Here is a 16,307-nt window from a genome sequence, read left to right as displayed (position 1 = left end):
GGGGAGGGGGAGCGGAGGGGAGGGGAGAGTGAGAGGGAAAAAGAAAATTAGGACAGGGATATAACTCAGTTGGTATAATGTTTGCCTAGTAGATAAAAGGGCCTGGGTTCAACCGCACAGCACCATATAAATGGGTCTGCTAGTGTATACCTGTTATGCCAGCATTTGAGAAGTAGAGACAGACTAAGAAGTTCAAGGTCATCCTTAGCTACATAAGAAGTTTAAGACCAGTTTGGACTAGAGATCTACCTCCAAAATAAATAGCTCACTTTGTAAAGTGATTTCTGTTAAACATGAAGAGTTTGATCCCCAGAACACACTTTAAAAAGACAGGTATGGTGGTGCACATTTATAATTCTAGTGCTGGGGAGCTGGAGATCCCTGGAACTCACTGGCCAACAGCCTAGCCTAAACAGCATGTTCTGGGCCAGTGAGAGACCCTGTCTCAAAAAACAAGGCAGACAGCCTGAGGAATACCACCCACACACCTCTGGCTTCCACACAACATGAACACACACACACATACACACACACACACACACACACGAGCATATAAATAAGCAAAATTTAAAATTAACATGAGCCCGGGTATGGTCCTGCATGCTTTTAATTCCAGCACTAGGGAGGCAGAGGCAGGCAGATCTCTGTGAGTTTAAGGCCAGCCTGCTCTACATAAAACGTTTCAGACCATGTCTCAAAACAAAACCCCACAAAAATACTGCACAATGTTTCAAGAGATGGTGAGTCAGTGCAATTTAGTAAGGATGATCAAGCATTCAACATATATGTTGTGTGCCTACTGTGCACACAGAATAGGGCAGAGGCTTAGGGAACAAAGGTATAATTATATGTGGTGATATGGCTATCATAAAGGCACACTAGTCATTATGGAATGTGTATTTGGTTTAAGTCTTTAGTTCAGGGGTTTTACAGTGTCTAGCAATGTGCTTGCTAATAACAATTTTTCCTTAAACAATTAGACTGACTGAGGCACAAAGTGGACTAAAGCAAAAGGGGAGAAGCTGGGCTGAAAAGTTAATTTAGTATCAGATGATGAGTTACCAATAATTCATGCTAAAATGTCAGGGCTTTATTATGAAGTTAATGGGAAATTATAAATGGTTTTTGAAAGTTGATAACTTGGGCTAAAGATGTCTGGGTGGTTAAGAGCACTGACTGCTCTTGCAGAGGACCCAAGTTCAATTCCAAGTACCCACATGGTGGCTAACAAATGTCTGTAACTCTAGTTCCAGGGGATCAAACGCCCCCTTCTGGCCTACTTGGGAATTTCACAACATAGGTGCACTTATATACATGAAGGCAATACACTCATAAAATTTTTAAAAAACCATTTTTTAAAAAATATTTTATGCTGGGCGTGGTGGTGTACACCTTTCATCCCAGCACTCGGGAGGCAGAGGCAGGTGTATCTCTGTGAGTTCAGGTCCAGCATGGTCTCCAAAGTGAGTTCCAGGCCAGCTAGGGCTACAGGGGGACCCTGTCTCAAAAAAGACCAAAAAAAAATATGTGAGTGCACCTGTGTCGTGCAATGCCACAAAGGTCAGAAGAGGGCTTCAGATTCCCTTGGAACTGGAGTTAAGGATGGTTCGTAGCTGCCATGTGGGTGCTGGGAATCGAACCTGGGTCCTCGGCAAAAGCAGTCAGTGCTCTTAACTGCTGAGCCATCTCTCCAGCCTCCTCCCCAATATATTAAGTCGATAACTTTTCGTGGAGTTCTTTGTTGTTGTTTTATATTGACTGTTGTTGCTTGGGGACAGGGTCTCACTATGTACTTCACATTGACCTTAAACTCTACAGCCCAGGCTGGCCTTAGCAGCAGCCTCCTGAATGTTGGAATTATAGGTATATGTCACTATGCCCAGGTAGGAAGATAGCTTTTCAAGGTCACTCTGTCCCACAATCCTTTGCTGTCATGATACAGAACTATTTATTTTTAAATATTTATTTTTATATGTGTATGTGAATGCCTACATGTATGTATGTGCACCATGTGCATGACTGATGTCCATGGAGGCCAAAAAAGGGTACTGTACCCCCTGGAACTTAAGTTACAGGCAGTTATGATCTGCCATGTGGGTGCTGGGAACCAAACCTGGGTCTTCTCCAAGAGCCATAAGAGCTCTTAACCCCTGAGCCATCTCTCTAGCCCCAGAACTTTTTTTTCCCCCCTTATGTGGGGAATGAACCTGAGACTAAAACATGATAGGCCATCCCACTACCACTGACCTATATATACCCAGCCCAAGAACTGCTAAAATTTTTTTGAGAAAGGGTCTCTATGTAGCCCCAGCTGACCTGGAACTCACTGTGTAGACCAGGCTGGTCTTGAATTCAGAGAGAGATCCACCTGCCTCCTGAATGCTGTGACTAAAGGCATGCACCACCATGCCCGGCTAAGAACTGTTAACTTTTTCTTTTCAGTATTATTTTTATTTCATTTGTATGTGTGTATTGCCTGCATGTAGGTAAGTGCACCTGTGTCGTGCAATGCCCTTGGAAGACAGAAGAGGCTGTTGGGTCCCCTGGAACTGGAGTTATGTACAGTTGTTAGCTGCCATGTGGATACTGGAATTCGAACCTGGATCTTCTGCAAGAACAGTGTTCTTAACTGGTGAGCCATGTCTCCAGCCCTGAACTGTTAACTTTTAAGGCATTCAGAACAACAGAACCTGTTAGGTATGTGTTTTTTGAATACTCACCTTTTGGTTAGTTCTTTGACTTTATCCTGATTTCTCTGGTGCTGAACTTGTATTTCCTCAATGTGAATCCGTCTGTCCTCCATGAGCCCTTCAACTTGTTCTCTAGAAAGCTTGGTCTGCTCTTCCAGCTGTGCCTGAAGTGCTTGCACCTACAAAGGCCAAGAGGGGTGAATTTCCATCCCTGCTTCTACTTATTTTAGAGCTCTGAAAGTGAGCCCTTTTCCAGAAACAAAGTAAAACCAAGCCAACCATACCACAAACCAACCCAAACACAGCAACAAAACAAACAGTAGCAAAAATCTCAGTTTGAATTTTCTTTCTTGTGTGTATGTCGTATGTGTGTGAGTTCCTGTGGGAGTATGCAGTGCACACATATATTCATGTGTGTAGAAGCCAGAGATCAACATCAGGTGTCTTCCTCAATTACTCTCTACCCTATTTTTTTGAGACAGGGTCTCTCACTGAACTTAGAGCTCACAATTGCCTTGGTTGGCTGGTCAGCGAGCTCCAGGGATCTACCTGTCTCTGCTTTCCCAGAGCTGAGATTACAGATATGTACAGCCATGCCCAGCTTTTTGATGGGGGTTCTAGGGATCAGGTCCTCATGCTTGCATGACAAGCACATTGCCAACTGAGCCACCCCACTAACTCCTAATTGTCTTTAACAGATTACAAATGGTGCCATCTCTCCGGCCCAAAAGCCAACTCTGTTCACACTCAATCCCTCATACACACCACACAAAGAAAAGGCTACAAAATCTCCTTTTCCCTACCCTAGCTTTCTCACTGTCTCCTTTTAGAGTTTTAGGACTATCTCCCTTTTAAGATGCCCCAGTTATATAGAAACATGGGGACTTTTACAGTTTCAACAAGTAGAACAAATGGATAGAATGCAATTTCTTTCTCAGAATCTGGCTGTTCTGACTCTAAAGATACTGGACAAAGGTAGAAATGGTCTTTTAAGTCAATGCATCCCCATCCCAATAAGGACAGGAACTTTAGTGCAACTAGATGAAAAACAAACCCCCCCCCACAAAAAACCAGGGTTCCAAAGGACATACAATAACCAACTAGTAAGATAATGACTTATCCATTTTCCTAGATTTTAGGACACACACACTAAATAATGGATGTAACTCCCAATGTTGATGTGCCACACAGAGAAGCTTTCCTACACTAACCTCTGTGTGCTCCTCAGTCCAATATCAAAGAGGCTTCTAGCTTGGCACAGTGGTATCCACCTTTAATCTGAGCACTTGGGAGGCAGAGGCAGGTAGGTAGATCTCTATGAGATCTAGGCCAGTCTGGTCTACATAATGAGCTCCATGCCAGTCAAGGCTACACAGTAAGACCCTGCTTTTTTGCCTTTAAAAAAAGGGGGGGGAGGGGGCTAGAGGGATGGTTCAGTGGTTGGGAGCACTGATTGTTCTTGCAGAGGCCCTGGGTTCAACTCCTATAGCCTTCATGGTGGCTAGCAACCATCTGTAACTCCAGTTCCAGGGAATCCAACGCCCTCTTCTGACCTCCAAGAGCACTGCACAACATGGGTACACCTACCTGCAGGCATTATACTCATACACGTAAAAATAAACTTTTTTTTTTTAAAGGTGAATTCTTACTTTAGGATGGTTTTGTTGAGTAGGGCTTAGCATATGAACTAAAAGTGGAGAGAAGCATTCCAGACTGTTTAGATAGAAAATAATGATTTAAGGGACTGGAGAGATGGCTCAGTGGTTAAGAACACTGGTTGTTCTTGCAGAAGACCTGGGTTCAAATCCTAGCACCCACATGGCAGCTAACAACTGTCCGTAACTCCGGCAATACTACACACATACACATAAAATAAAAATAATAAATAAAATTAAAAAAAAAAGAAAATAATGATTTAAGGTGTAGTGCTAGCTGGGTGTGGTGGCACATGCCTGTAGTCCCAGCACTTCGGGGGCAGAGGCAGTTATTTTGATATATCACAGTGAAAGATTTATCGTCCTCTTTTTTTTTTTTTTTTTTTTTCCCTTTTTAAAAAAAAAAAAAAAAAAAAAAAAAAGAAAAAGAAACTAATGATTTAAGGTATGATAAGAGGCTACTTTCTAGAGAAACCCATAGCCACTCTAGGGTATGCTTTACTACCTTTGTCTCTCTTTGGAAATTCCATTGATTAACAATCAGTCTCTCTCTCTCTCTCTCTCTCTCTCTCTCTCTCTCTTTCTCTCAATCTTTGGCTGGGTGAGGGTATACAGAGATAGGGTTTTGCTTTCCCCACAAAACCCAGAAGACCTCAAATTCAATCCTCTTGCCTCAGACTCAGAGCTAAGACTGCAAGAGTATGCCACTATGTTAAGACTTCCTCTTCTCCTCCTTTAATGTTCAGATTTAAATCTATATTAAAACCATTTCCTAATAAATGTCATATTAATAACACTGGGGCTCAAAATATGGTTTAGCAGTTAAGAGCACTGGCTGTGCTACTGCAGAGGACCCAGGTTTGGTTCTTAACACCGACATGGTGGCTAACAACCATTTATAACTCCAGTTCCAGGGGATCCAATGCCCTCTTCTGATTGCTGTGGGCATTGCATGACACATGTGTACTTACATACATGCAGGCAATATACTCATATCCAGAAAATAAAATTTAAAAAAATATAATAATCAATTTTCTTGACTCCATGAATGCAATCTATGTGTAAGGAGATACTTCCCGTATAATGCTGACATATGTACAAAGTGAAATGTACGGATGCCATCTTGGTCTATCAAAATGATACATTACCTGTAGGATGAGTGTTTGTACATCTGTTTGGTAATGCTCAAAGCTGTCGTCTTTTTCTTTTATTGCTAGACTTTTTTTGTTTACTTTAGGATCTAAAATAGAAAATGAAAATTTATCAAAAACTTTACTCAACTTTTCTCTCTGCTAGGCAAGCATCAGCATTAATCCTGCAGAGGAGTTCGGTTTCCTTTACCTACAAGAAGGAAAGGAAGGCAAAGGAAGGCACAGAAAACCTACAGTGCTCAGCTGTCCAAGCAGAATCCTGAATGAGTTTACTAGAACCTGGGAAGGGTATGGAGAAGGAATGGTGGCCGGAGGATGGCTCACGGTACTGGGGTCCAGCTGGAGAGGAGTAACTTCTAATGCTTCAGAGCACAGTGGCCTAGCTATGGTTGACAAGTACTATATATTTGAAAATAGCTAGCAGAGAGATAGGGCTACATAGGAAGGCTGTGTTTTTAAAAGAAGAAAGTTTGCTGGGCATGGTGGTGCACACCTTTAATCTCAGCCTTTGGGAGGCAGAGGCAGGTGGATCTCTGTGAGTTCAAGGCCAGCCCCAGCTGGCCTGCAACTCACTATGTAGACCAGGCTGGCCTTAACTCAGGGATCTGACCATCTCCACCTCCCAAGTGCTGGGATTAAAGGCATGTGCCACCACGCCCAGCTCAAAAATATATTTTTTAAAACAGCAAAAGAAAACTTGCACAGGTGGCCTGGGGGGATGTCTCAGTCAGTCAAGTACTTGCTGCATAAGCCTGAGGACTTGAGTTCAGATCTCTACCACCCTTGTAAAAAGCCAGATGTGGTGGCATGCACCTGGAGAGGCAAAGACAAGAGGGTCCCTGGGGTTCACTGGACAACCAGTTTCATTGAATCAGGAAGCTCCAAGTTCAGTGAGAAACTGTCTCAAAAATAAGATGATGAGGTAACTGAGGAAGGCATTCAACAACCATTTCCGGCCTTCACACAAATGTGTAGCCCCCCCCCCATATAAACTTGTATACACACAGTAACAACAAAAAACACTTGCATTAAACAAAATTTCATTCCTTGCATAGTTCCAGATCTGTAAGATACTGGACTGCGAGGGGCACCACTGTCTCTGTTTATTAGGGAAAAATCTCTAATAATTTATATCATGAAGTTTAATTCTACATTAGTGAAAGTTTCTAGTCCAGCTGTTACCTGCTCTGGAAGCGGAAGGCTCATTCTGATTATATACATCAACAGCCTTGGTAGACTTTTGGAGAATACTGACCTAAAGAAGAAGAGAAGGCATAGAAGTAGTCTTCCTGTATCTGTGAAATTATAGTTTTTAGTCTTAGTTGTACAGATCCAACATTTATAGGTTAAATCGGTTAAAATTGATATAACCATGTAAAGATGTTGCATGTACATGAGAGGTAACATGGGTAAAGTAACAACATTGGAGAAAATCCAGTGTTAATACAAACTAAATAAATAAATAAAATCACAGGTCTATTTAACCAAAATATACTTTAAAAAGTGCTCTTTGACAAGGACATTAAAGAAACAGGTAACAATATGCATATGTAGCTATGTATAAAAATGCTACTGAAAAATTCTTTACAAAAGTGAAAATCAACCAGGCATGATGGCACACCTCTTTGATCCCTACACTTGGGAAGCTGAGGCAAGCAGATTCTAAGTCTGAGGCCAGACTGGGTTACCTAATGAATTCCAGGCTAGCTTGGGCCACATATTGAGACTCTGTCTAAAAAAAAAAAAAATCACAAACACAAAGAAAAAAAATGATACATACTTCTAACTATTTCTGAATAAAAAATGAACTGGAAATAAATATACCAAACTATTAATAACAGTTCACCTCCAGGGCTAGGAATATAGGAGACTATTACTCTTATATGATAGACTTCTGTCTATGTGTTTTTATATTTTTGGTTCTTTGAGACTGGATCTCATATAGCCTGGGCTGGCTTTGAATTCCTGATCCTTCTGCCTCCACTTCTCAAGTGCTGGGATTATAGGTGTGTCTCACCACCTTTGTTTTTAATAATGACCATTGGTACATTTATAATCAGTGGAAACAAAGCTTAAAAGAGAAATTTACTGAAATGTCTTCTTCACAGATTGTCTTTGCTTTCTTCTCTAATCTCAGCTAGAATATCTACCCCTCTAGGCTTTAGTTTTCTTTTTTGTTCTGTTCTTCTTCTGGTACAATGCTGAGGATAAACCTAGAGCCTCACACATGCTAGACAAGTATTCTACCACTGAGCTATGCCCCAACCATAGTCTTTAGGTTTCTAAATAGTGGAAAAACCTTCACAAGGTTTTAAAGGAAAATGCTTCAAGAACTCAGGAAAACATTTGGATGGCTACTCTCTATGAGGCAGCTCTAGCAAGTACTAAGGTTGATCTGACTATAGACCTCACTAGTGTTGTATAAAGGTCATACTCTCTACATCATAGCAAAGATCACTTACTTTGTGGGGAGGCTCCTTATAAAAATAAGTCACTTCTCCAATGTCTGGTCCCACAAGAGCTAAGAGATTCTGAATCTTTTTCTTGTCTTCCAGTTCCCTGCAATTCTCACAAAAAGCAGACATTATGTACTCCAAGCAAATAATCCTTTCCCTCTGGTCAGGTGCATACCTTTGATCCCAGCACTCAGAAGGTAGGGGGCACTGAATTTCTGTGTATATGAGGAACCTGATCTACATAGTGTGTTCCAGGCCAACCAGGACTACATAGTAGGATGCTGCCTCAAAAACAAAAACAAACAAAAGGATTTTCCTTCTGATATTTTTCTGAGACAGTCTCACATATCTCAGATTGGACTTGAACTCACTATGTAGTCAAGGATGAACTTAAACTTCTGACCCTGTTGTATGCACTGAGATTATAGATCTATGCCACCACACCCAGTTTGTTCAGTATCAAACCCAGAGCTTTGTACATACTATGGAAGCACTCTAGTAATAGCTACATCCCCAGCACAATCTGTTTTTAAAACAATAGTAACTACAAATTAAAAATGAAAAGGCTCTATCTATACCCCAGCTCCAGCTCTTAAGACATCAGGTATTTCTATTCAGGAATTCAGAGAAGGGGCCAGGAATAATTTCTTAGCTGTTTCTAGAAGGGAACTGTAGTGGATCCTCCTCTTCAGCACTGATTCTCCTGATGCCAGGAACACTGCCTGCACATAGCTCACACTCAACTCTCCCCAGGAATACTGCCTGCACATGGTTCACACTTGACTCTCCCTAGAACTTCTTGCAGCCAAAGGAAAACTACTTCCCTGTTTATGCCTCCCATTCCTCCAGACAGCCTGCACACAGAACCTTGTGTATGAGTCAGGTGCAAGAATCCATTTTTTCTCTCAATTCAAATGGCTCTGAAGAGCCACTTAGCTTCAGAGCCCCCATAGTATTAGTTGAGGCCTGCTAAAAATGAATCATGGCTAAAGTCCTCCATCTGTCTAACCAAGCTTTCCTTGTTCCTTCAGAGCACATTCTTCCTCTAGAGTGTTCCCAGCAAACTTTCTCCAAGAAAATCTTCACTGTGAAGTTTGTTTCCCAAGAGACTCAACCTAACACAGCTGATGTCAGGACTGGTATAAGGAAGAAAACTCTAAAAACGGATTCAGAACTAATGACATAGAGATGACTTGTTGAATACCCTGTTCCTAGGAGCTAGACAGCTGAGGAGTTAATGGGACATAGCTTCAATAATCAAAATAATCAATAAGGAAAAGAGACTGTAGGCTGTACCCCATTAAAAAGCCACTACCTCCAGCCAGTGCCATGAGATGACTCAGGGGGTAAAGTGCTTGGCTGCACATGCCTAGCAACCCAAGTTCAGTCCCTGAAACTTGGTGAAAGGAAAGAACCAACTCTCAAAAGTTGTCCTCTGACCTCCACATCCACATGATCACACACACACACACACACACACACACACACACACACACACACACTAATAACCTCTAACCAATTTTTTAGAGTATTACCTGAAGAAGAGCCTATTTCTCCCAGGAGACAAGATTGTGTGAAACCACAAGTGTACCTGGATTCTTCCAGCCTTTACCAAAGAGTCTATGGCCATTTATTCAAGTAGTTACATTGGGGAAAACATAATACCTAGGTATTTCAAGATTTGCTGGATACTGGATCTCAGAAGACTCTGATACCTGGTAACCTTAAGCACTATCATGGCACAGAGCATATGAGGACAAGGCTATAAATGGAATTTTGGCCCAGATCCAGTTCACAGTGGGTCTACTAGATCTACAGACTCAATCAATAGTCATTTCCTCAGTCCCCAGATGTGTAATTAGAATGTACATACTTGGTAGTTGGCACAACCTCTGTATTAGTTTACCTCTGTCTTCTGGGGTAAGCCAATGGGAAATACAAGAGTACACTGATTCTGGAAGACTGCAGATATGTCTCAATCACATCACTGTGCCAGCTCTATCTTTGCAAGGGCAGATTAACTTGACCTCAGGTACATGGAATGTGTCCACTGAGGAGGCAAATACCTTATTTTCCACCTTTCTAAGGAAGAAGGCAGTTCATAATCACATGAGTTGGGCAAGAGTATACTTCTGTAGTCATTCCCTGTGGTAATTCTTTTGCTTTCTTCTAAAATGGTATAAATTCACTACTGATGATACCATAAAGGTTATACTGCATGGACAGAAAACAGGAAGATTTTAGAGCACGCTAGGACATTCTCTCCAAAGCACAAGATATGTGGCAGCCAGGCATGATGGCCCACACTTATAATCCCAGCACTTGGGAAGCTGAGGAAGGATAAGGAATTCTAGACCAGCCTTGTCTATACAAGACCCTGCTCAAAAAAAGGTGGGGGACCTGGAAAGATGCCTCCCTGGGTAAAGCATGAAAACCTGAGTTTGATCCCTAGCACTCATATAAAAAGCTGGGTACAGAGACCTTAACAAACATCCTGAGAGGGCTGTTCTGGCCTCTGTCTGGCTTAGATGCTGAGAACTCAGCACACCCCTGAGAGTGCCTGGAACCGGCCTCCACATGATGCAGATGGAATCCCACTGAAACTGGGCAACAGCCCATGGAAAACAGATGATGCAGAGACCCAAAAGTTCAGTGCCCTGCCACAATGAGAGGAAGACCATCCCACACCTACCACCCCCTCCAAGGCTCAGGAACTTTTTCAGAAGAGGTTGGTGGAAAGAATGTAAGAGCCGGAGGAAAGGGTATAGTGTTACCTGGAAATGTCCTCCGACCACTATGCCAGCAAACTACAGTTACATCTCCTTCCCAAACTCATCAAGGAGTCAAGGGGGTAGTCAGTTACCCCTCCCCCCAATCAGTTGACCTTAGCTGCATGTGGGGGGAGGGGCAAAGGATATATAAGCCGAGAACACCAAGAGGCACCTCTCTCACCATTTTGTGCAAGGTCAGTGGCACACACTTTTAATCCCAGCACTCAGAGGCAGAGGTAGGCAGATACCCCTGAATTCAAAGTCCAGCCTGGTCTACGTAATAAGTTCTAGGCCAGCCAGAGCTACATAGTAAGGTTTTATCTCAAAAAAAAAAAAAAAAAAAAAAAAAAAAAAAAAAAGCTGGGTACAGTGGTAAACACCTGCAATCCCAGTGCTGGGAGGTGCAAACAGGAGGATCCTGGGAACTTGTCTGTTTCTAGTCTAGCCAAACTGGAAAGCTCGAGGTTCAGTGAGATCCTGTCTCTAAAACTGAGATGGAGAGAAATGAGGAAGACACCTGATATCAACCTCTAATCTCTTCATTTACATGCAATCCTAAATTCACACTGCCATACACACATGTGCACAGACATGTACAGAAACCAATCAACTAACAAGGAAAGAAAAGGATCCAACACCAAAATGAAGGAGCTAAAACTATATAGTTCTTTTTTTAATTGTTTTATTTTTATTTTATGTGTTTTGTCTGCATGTATGTAAGTGCCTCATTTGCATGTGAGGCCCAGGGAAACCCGAAGAGGCCATCAGATCCCCTAGAACTAGAGTTACGAATGGTTGTTTGCTGCCATGTAGGTGCTGGGAACCAAGCACAGGTCCCTTGCAAAAGCAGTCAGTGCTATTAACAGCTGAGCCATCTCTCCAGCCCTCAAAACTACAGAATTCTTGAAAGGAAACAAAGGCTTCTTGACATTAGATTTGGCAATGATGTCTTATATATGATACGAAAAGGAAAGAAAAAATAGACAACAAAAATTTTAATTTTTATGCATCAAAGGATGGGACAAAAGACAATCTATAGACTGGGAGGAAATGTGAAAATTATGTATCTGATAAGGATATATCTAGAATACACAAGGGATTCCCACAACACAACGAAAACAGAAACAACCCAATTCAAACTGAGCAAGGTTAGTCAGGCATGATAGCATGCATCTGTGATCGCAGCACTCAGGAGGTAAAGGAAGTAGGATCACCAAAAGGTTAAGGCCACCCTGGCCTACATAGTCTACATAGTGAGTTCCAGGCCAACTAGGCTTATACAACCAAGTCTAGTCTCAAAAACTTTAAACAAACAAACAAAAAAACAGCAAAAAAAAGTGAGGGCCAGGCATGGCAGCTCAAGCCTGTAATACTAGCATTCAGGAAGCTGAAGTATGAGGAATACCACAAGTTTGAGGCTAGCTCAAAAAACACAGTGAGTTCCAGGCTAACCTGTGTTACAACCTGAGATCCTGTTTTAAAATTCAAAGCAATCAGGGCTGGAGAGATGGCTCAGCGGTTAAGAACACTGACTATTCTTGCAGAAGACCGGGGTTCGAATCCCAACACCCATATGGCAGCTAACAACTGTCTGTAACTCCAGTTCCAGGGTAACTGATGCCCTCTTCTGTCCTCTGTTGTCAATGTGCAACACAGGTGCACTTACCTACATGCAAGCATAACACTCATACACACAAAATAAAAATGATAAATAAAATATTTTAAAAGATTCAAAGCAACCGACACTCTGTTGCCCAGAGAGAGAGAGAGAGAGAGAGAGAGAGAGAGAGAGAGAGAGAAAATAGCAAGGGACTTTGACATTTGAGTTTCACTTCAATACTTCTCAATATTTGTCATTAATGCAATGAAAACCAAAACAAACAAACAAACAAAAAACATCCTATGTCCATTGAGACCACTATAAAAAAACAACAAGCGGGGCTGGAAAGATGGCTCAGCAGTTAAGAGCACTGGTTGTTCTTGGAGTAGACCAGGGTGTGAATCCCAGCACCCACATGGCAGCTAACAACTGTCTGTAATTCCAGTCCCAGGGGATCTGACAGCCTTTTCTGACCTCTGTGAGCATTGCACAACATGGGTGCACTTACCTACATGCAGGCAATACACGCATACACATAAAATAAAAATAATTTAAAAACAAAGTTTAAAATCTTTTTAAAATCTGGGTATGGTGGTGCATGCCTTTAATGCTAGCACTTGGGAGGCAGAGGCAGGCAGATCTCTGTGAGTTCAAGGCTAGCCTGGTTTACATAGTAAGTTCCAGGCCAGCTAGAGCTACAGAGACACCCTGTTTCAAAAAAACAAAAACAAAAAACAAAAAACAAAACAAACAACCCAAACAACAACAACAACAAAACAGAAAATAGGCCCTGGAGAGATGACTCACATTGGTTACGAATGCTTGCTACTCCTGCAGAGGACTGGAGTTCAGTTTTGAACACCCTTATTGGGTGGCTCATAACCACCTGTAACTCCAGCTCTAGGGCTCTGATGCCCTTTCTTGGCCTCCAAGAGCACCATATGCACATGCACAGACACACAGACACACATATATACAAAATTTAAAAATAAAATAGGGCTAAAAAGATGGCTTAAGTGGTTAAGAGCACTGATTGCTCTTGTACAGGACCTGGGTTTGATTCCTAGCACCCACATGGTAGCTAACAACTGTCCGTAACTCCAGTTCCAAGGGTGTTCTCTTCTGATCTCCACAGGGTATTGCATGACACAGATGCACTTACATATATGTAGGCAATACACTCATATAGATAAAATAAAAATAATTTTTTTAAATTAAGAAACTGGGCTGGAGAGATGGCTCAGTTGTTAAGAGCACTGACTGCTCTTGCAGAGGGCCCAGGACTGACTTCCAGCACCCACACAGCAGCTAACAACTTTCTATAACTCCAGGTCCAGGATACCCAATGCCCTCTTCTGACCTCTGCAGGCACTGCACAACATGGGTGCACAACATACATGCAGGCAATACACTCATACACATAAAAAATAAAAATAAAATATATTTTAAAAAATATTTTATTTTTATGTGTATGTGGCAGTGCCCTCAGAGGTCAGAAGAAGGTGTCAGATCCCCTGGAAATGGAGTTACAGACAATTGTTAGCTGCCATGTGGGTGCTGGGATTCGAACCTGGGTCTTCTGCAAAAACAGCCAGTGTTCTTAACCACTGAGCCATCTCTCCAGCCCCATAAAATATGTATTTTTTAAATTAAGCAGTTTTTAAACTTTTTAGTATTTGTGTAGCTCAGTTTTTCTACATTTTAGTACAGAAAGTTGTACAAAATGCAGTTTTGAATGTGTTTCCTCATGAGTTAACAAGAAAATTATTGTTAACTACTACTTTGCATGAATTTTGCTGAAGTTAACTGTAAAGGAACCCCAACGACTTACAATTTAAGGGCAATCTTAACCCCCATTCCAAAACCATGATACGAATGGACACTGTCATATGGAGAGAAAAGATATTTCTGTTTACAATGTGTTTTAGATACTTAGGACTGGGTAGTTAAATTAGCAGATTTGTGAATTTAACAGCATCAAGTATATCTTCCAGTGAAAAAGATCTCAAAGGTTCTTATTTGGGTTGTGTGTGTTTTCTTTCAAAATGTAATCATGATTTTAGTCTTAGATTTACTGAGTCCTTGCTGTGCTAAGAATATCATTCTACGTTTAGTTTGGTTACCTCTAAACTACTGCCAATAGTTTTTGGGTGTAAAGCATGTTTACTGCCCTCTATAGCTTTTGTTGTTGTTTTTGTTTTGTTGGTCTTTTTGAGATAGGGTCTCCCCATAGCCCCAGCTGGCCTAAGAAATCACTATATAGACTAGGTTGGCCTTGAACTCACAGAGATTCACCTGCCTCTAACTCTGCCTCTGCCTCCTGAGTGCTGGGATTAAAAGTGTGCGCCACCACAACCGGCCTAATGCCCTCTATTTAGATTCAGAAGAGGATAGCAGATGTCTTCCATCTTCCACATTAACATTTTTACTTTTAATATAGGATCACTAAGTCTGCTGTGTCTGAACAAACTACTGCGTACATGGTTTTGTTCTGCTTTTCAAATCTGAAAAGCTTAGAAACCCATAAATCTAAAGTCATTTTCTGTGGGAAGCGAGCACAGCCGAGCCAGCCAAAGATGGCGCCCTGGCTGGCTGCCAAGCCTCGTGCTGTTTACTTCAACTCTTGGCTGATTGCCAAGGCTCGTGATCCTCGCTTGTTTACTCCAACTCCCTGAAGCATGGTGAGCCCGAACATGTGCTGCCTGCCTGATGATCTTACTACGTGGCCCAATGAGCTGCCACTCTGCCTGCCCGCTGCACGTGTGTGTGTCCTGATTGGTCCTGGCTGGGGAGAGGGCTGTTGGAAATGCTATATGAAGAGCTGAAGTGTTTAAGGATAGAGGGACAAGAGAGATAGGAAAAAAAAGGAGGGAGGAGAACAACAAAGGTGTGAGTAGTGGGTGAGATAATGAAGAAAGAGAACAAGGGAGAAGAATAAAGAGAGAATAAAGAGAGAGTGAGAAGAGAAAGCCTGAACCTCACCTTGGTGTCTGTGTCGTCTTTCCTCGGCTCTGCTGGACAGAGTCGTGGCTCGCGACAATTTTCCTTGGTTTAGTTTTTTCCACAAACCAGTTTTCAGAGCAAAAGAATAAAAGTCTCTCACTAACTCTGCTTCCCTGGGCCTGTATGACCCACAGGCCTCTCTCCAGGGAGCACTCTGGGCCTGGCCCTGCCCTCACCTCCCTCTACTTCCCTAGGCCTGCATGACCAGCCAGCCTCTTTCCTGGACACGGAGCTTACCTTTCCTCTTCCTGATCCTTTGCATCCAGACCAACCCAGCTCCTCAGAGCAGTCCCCAGGAGCACTTGGGGCCGCATCTGGGGCCGCTTCCTGCCCCCATCTTCCTTTGCATCATTGGGTGGCACGGCCGCCAGCTGCCCTAGACCAGCATCTTTCCTGGGCCCAGGTCCCAGGCCAGTCCAACCCCAAAATTCCGGAGGCCAAAATCTTTCCTGAAGGGATCCAGACCTTAGGAGAAAGCCTGAGTGCATCTTATCCTCATCTGACTTGGAAACTCCTGAAGACAAAAGCAACCTGGCCACTCCAATATAAAATCAAAAGAGAGAACTGGAAGCTTAGAGGAACCAGCCTTTCATGCCCAAAAATTAAACCACAAAGACACATATAGTTCACAAAAAGAAGCAGACCTAAACTTGGAGGCTTAAGTCTCACACAAGAATCATAAACTACAAAAGAAATTCACATGCCAAAATCACAGAGAAAATAATAACATGAAAAACCAAAATAACATATCCCCACCAAATACCAATAGTCCTCTAGAGGAGTAAAATGAGAACCCCCTAGATAATGCAGGGGACATGGAACTCAAAAGAACAATTATAAACATGATAAAAGAATTCAGTGAATTTTAAAGAACACACAAAGAAAGAAATCAAAGAACTGAAAGAAGATATGGATAAACTTCTGAATGAATTCAGAAAAGAGTTAGAAATATTGAAGAATACTCAGGCTGAAATGAAGAAG

At 42.2% G+C, this 16,307-nt stretch overlaps 1 protein-coding gene across 10 annotated transcripts in view; it reads right to left on the bottom strand.

Annotated features, from left to right (window-relative positions):
* Positions 1-16,307, bottom strand: part of Ccdc77 (coiled-coil domain containing 77) — a 37,120-nt gene that overhangs the window by 7,587 nt on the left and 13,226 nt on the right. For all 10 annotated transcript variants that reach the window (XM_029566803.1, XM_008839715.3, XM_029566799.1 and 7 more), the window contains 4 exons: positions 7,959-8,055; positions 6,679-6,751; positions 5,494-5,585; positions 2,721-2,869 (listed from right to left, as the gene is read on the bottom strand). In XM_029566803.1, the coding sequence (XP_029422663.1) occupies positions 2,721-2,869; positions 5,494-5,585; positions 6,679-6,751; positions 7,959-8,055 (411 nt within the window). The remainder of the gene's footprint in view (positions 1-2,720; positions 2,870-5,493; positions 5,586-6,678; positions 6,752-7,958; positions 8,056-16,307) is intronic.

This window comes from Nannospalax galili, unplaced genomic scaffold (genome assembly GCF_000622305.1).
Source record: "Nannospalax galili isolate Female #2095 unplaced genomic scaffold, S.galili_v1.0 scaffold199, whole genome shotgun sequence".
Taxonomy (NCBI): Eukaryota; Metazoa; Chordata; class Mammalia; order Rodentia; family Spalacidae; genus Nannospalax; species Nannospalax galili.
The sequence above is the reverse complement of the archived record's forward strand: the minus strand, read 5'-3'. Positions and strand labels throughout refer to the sequence as shown.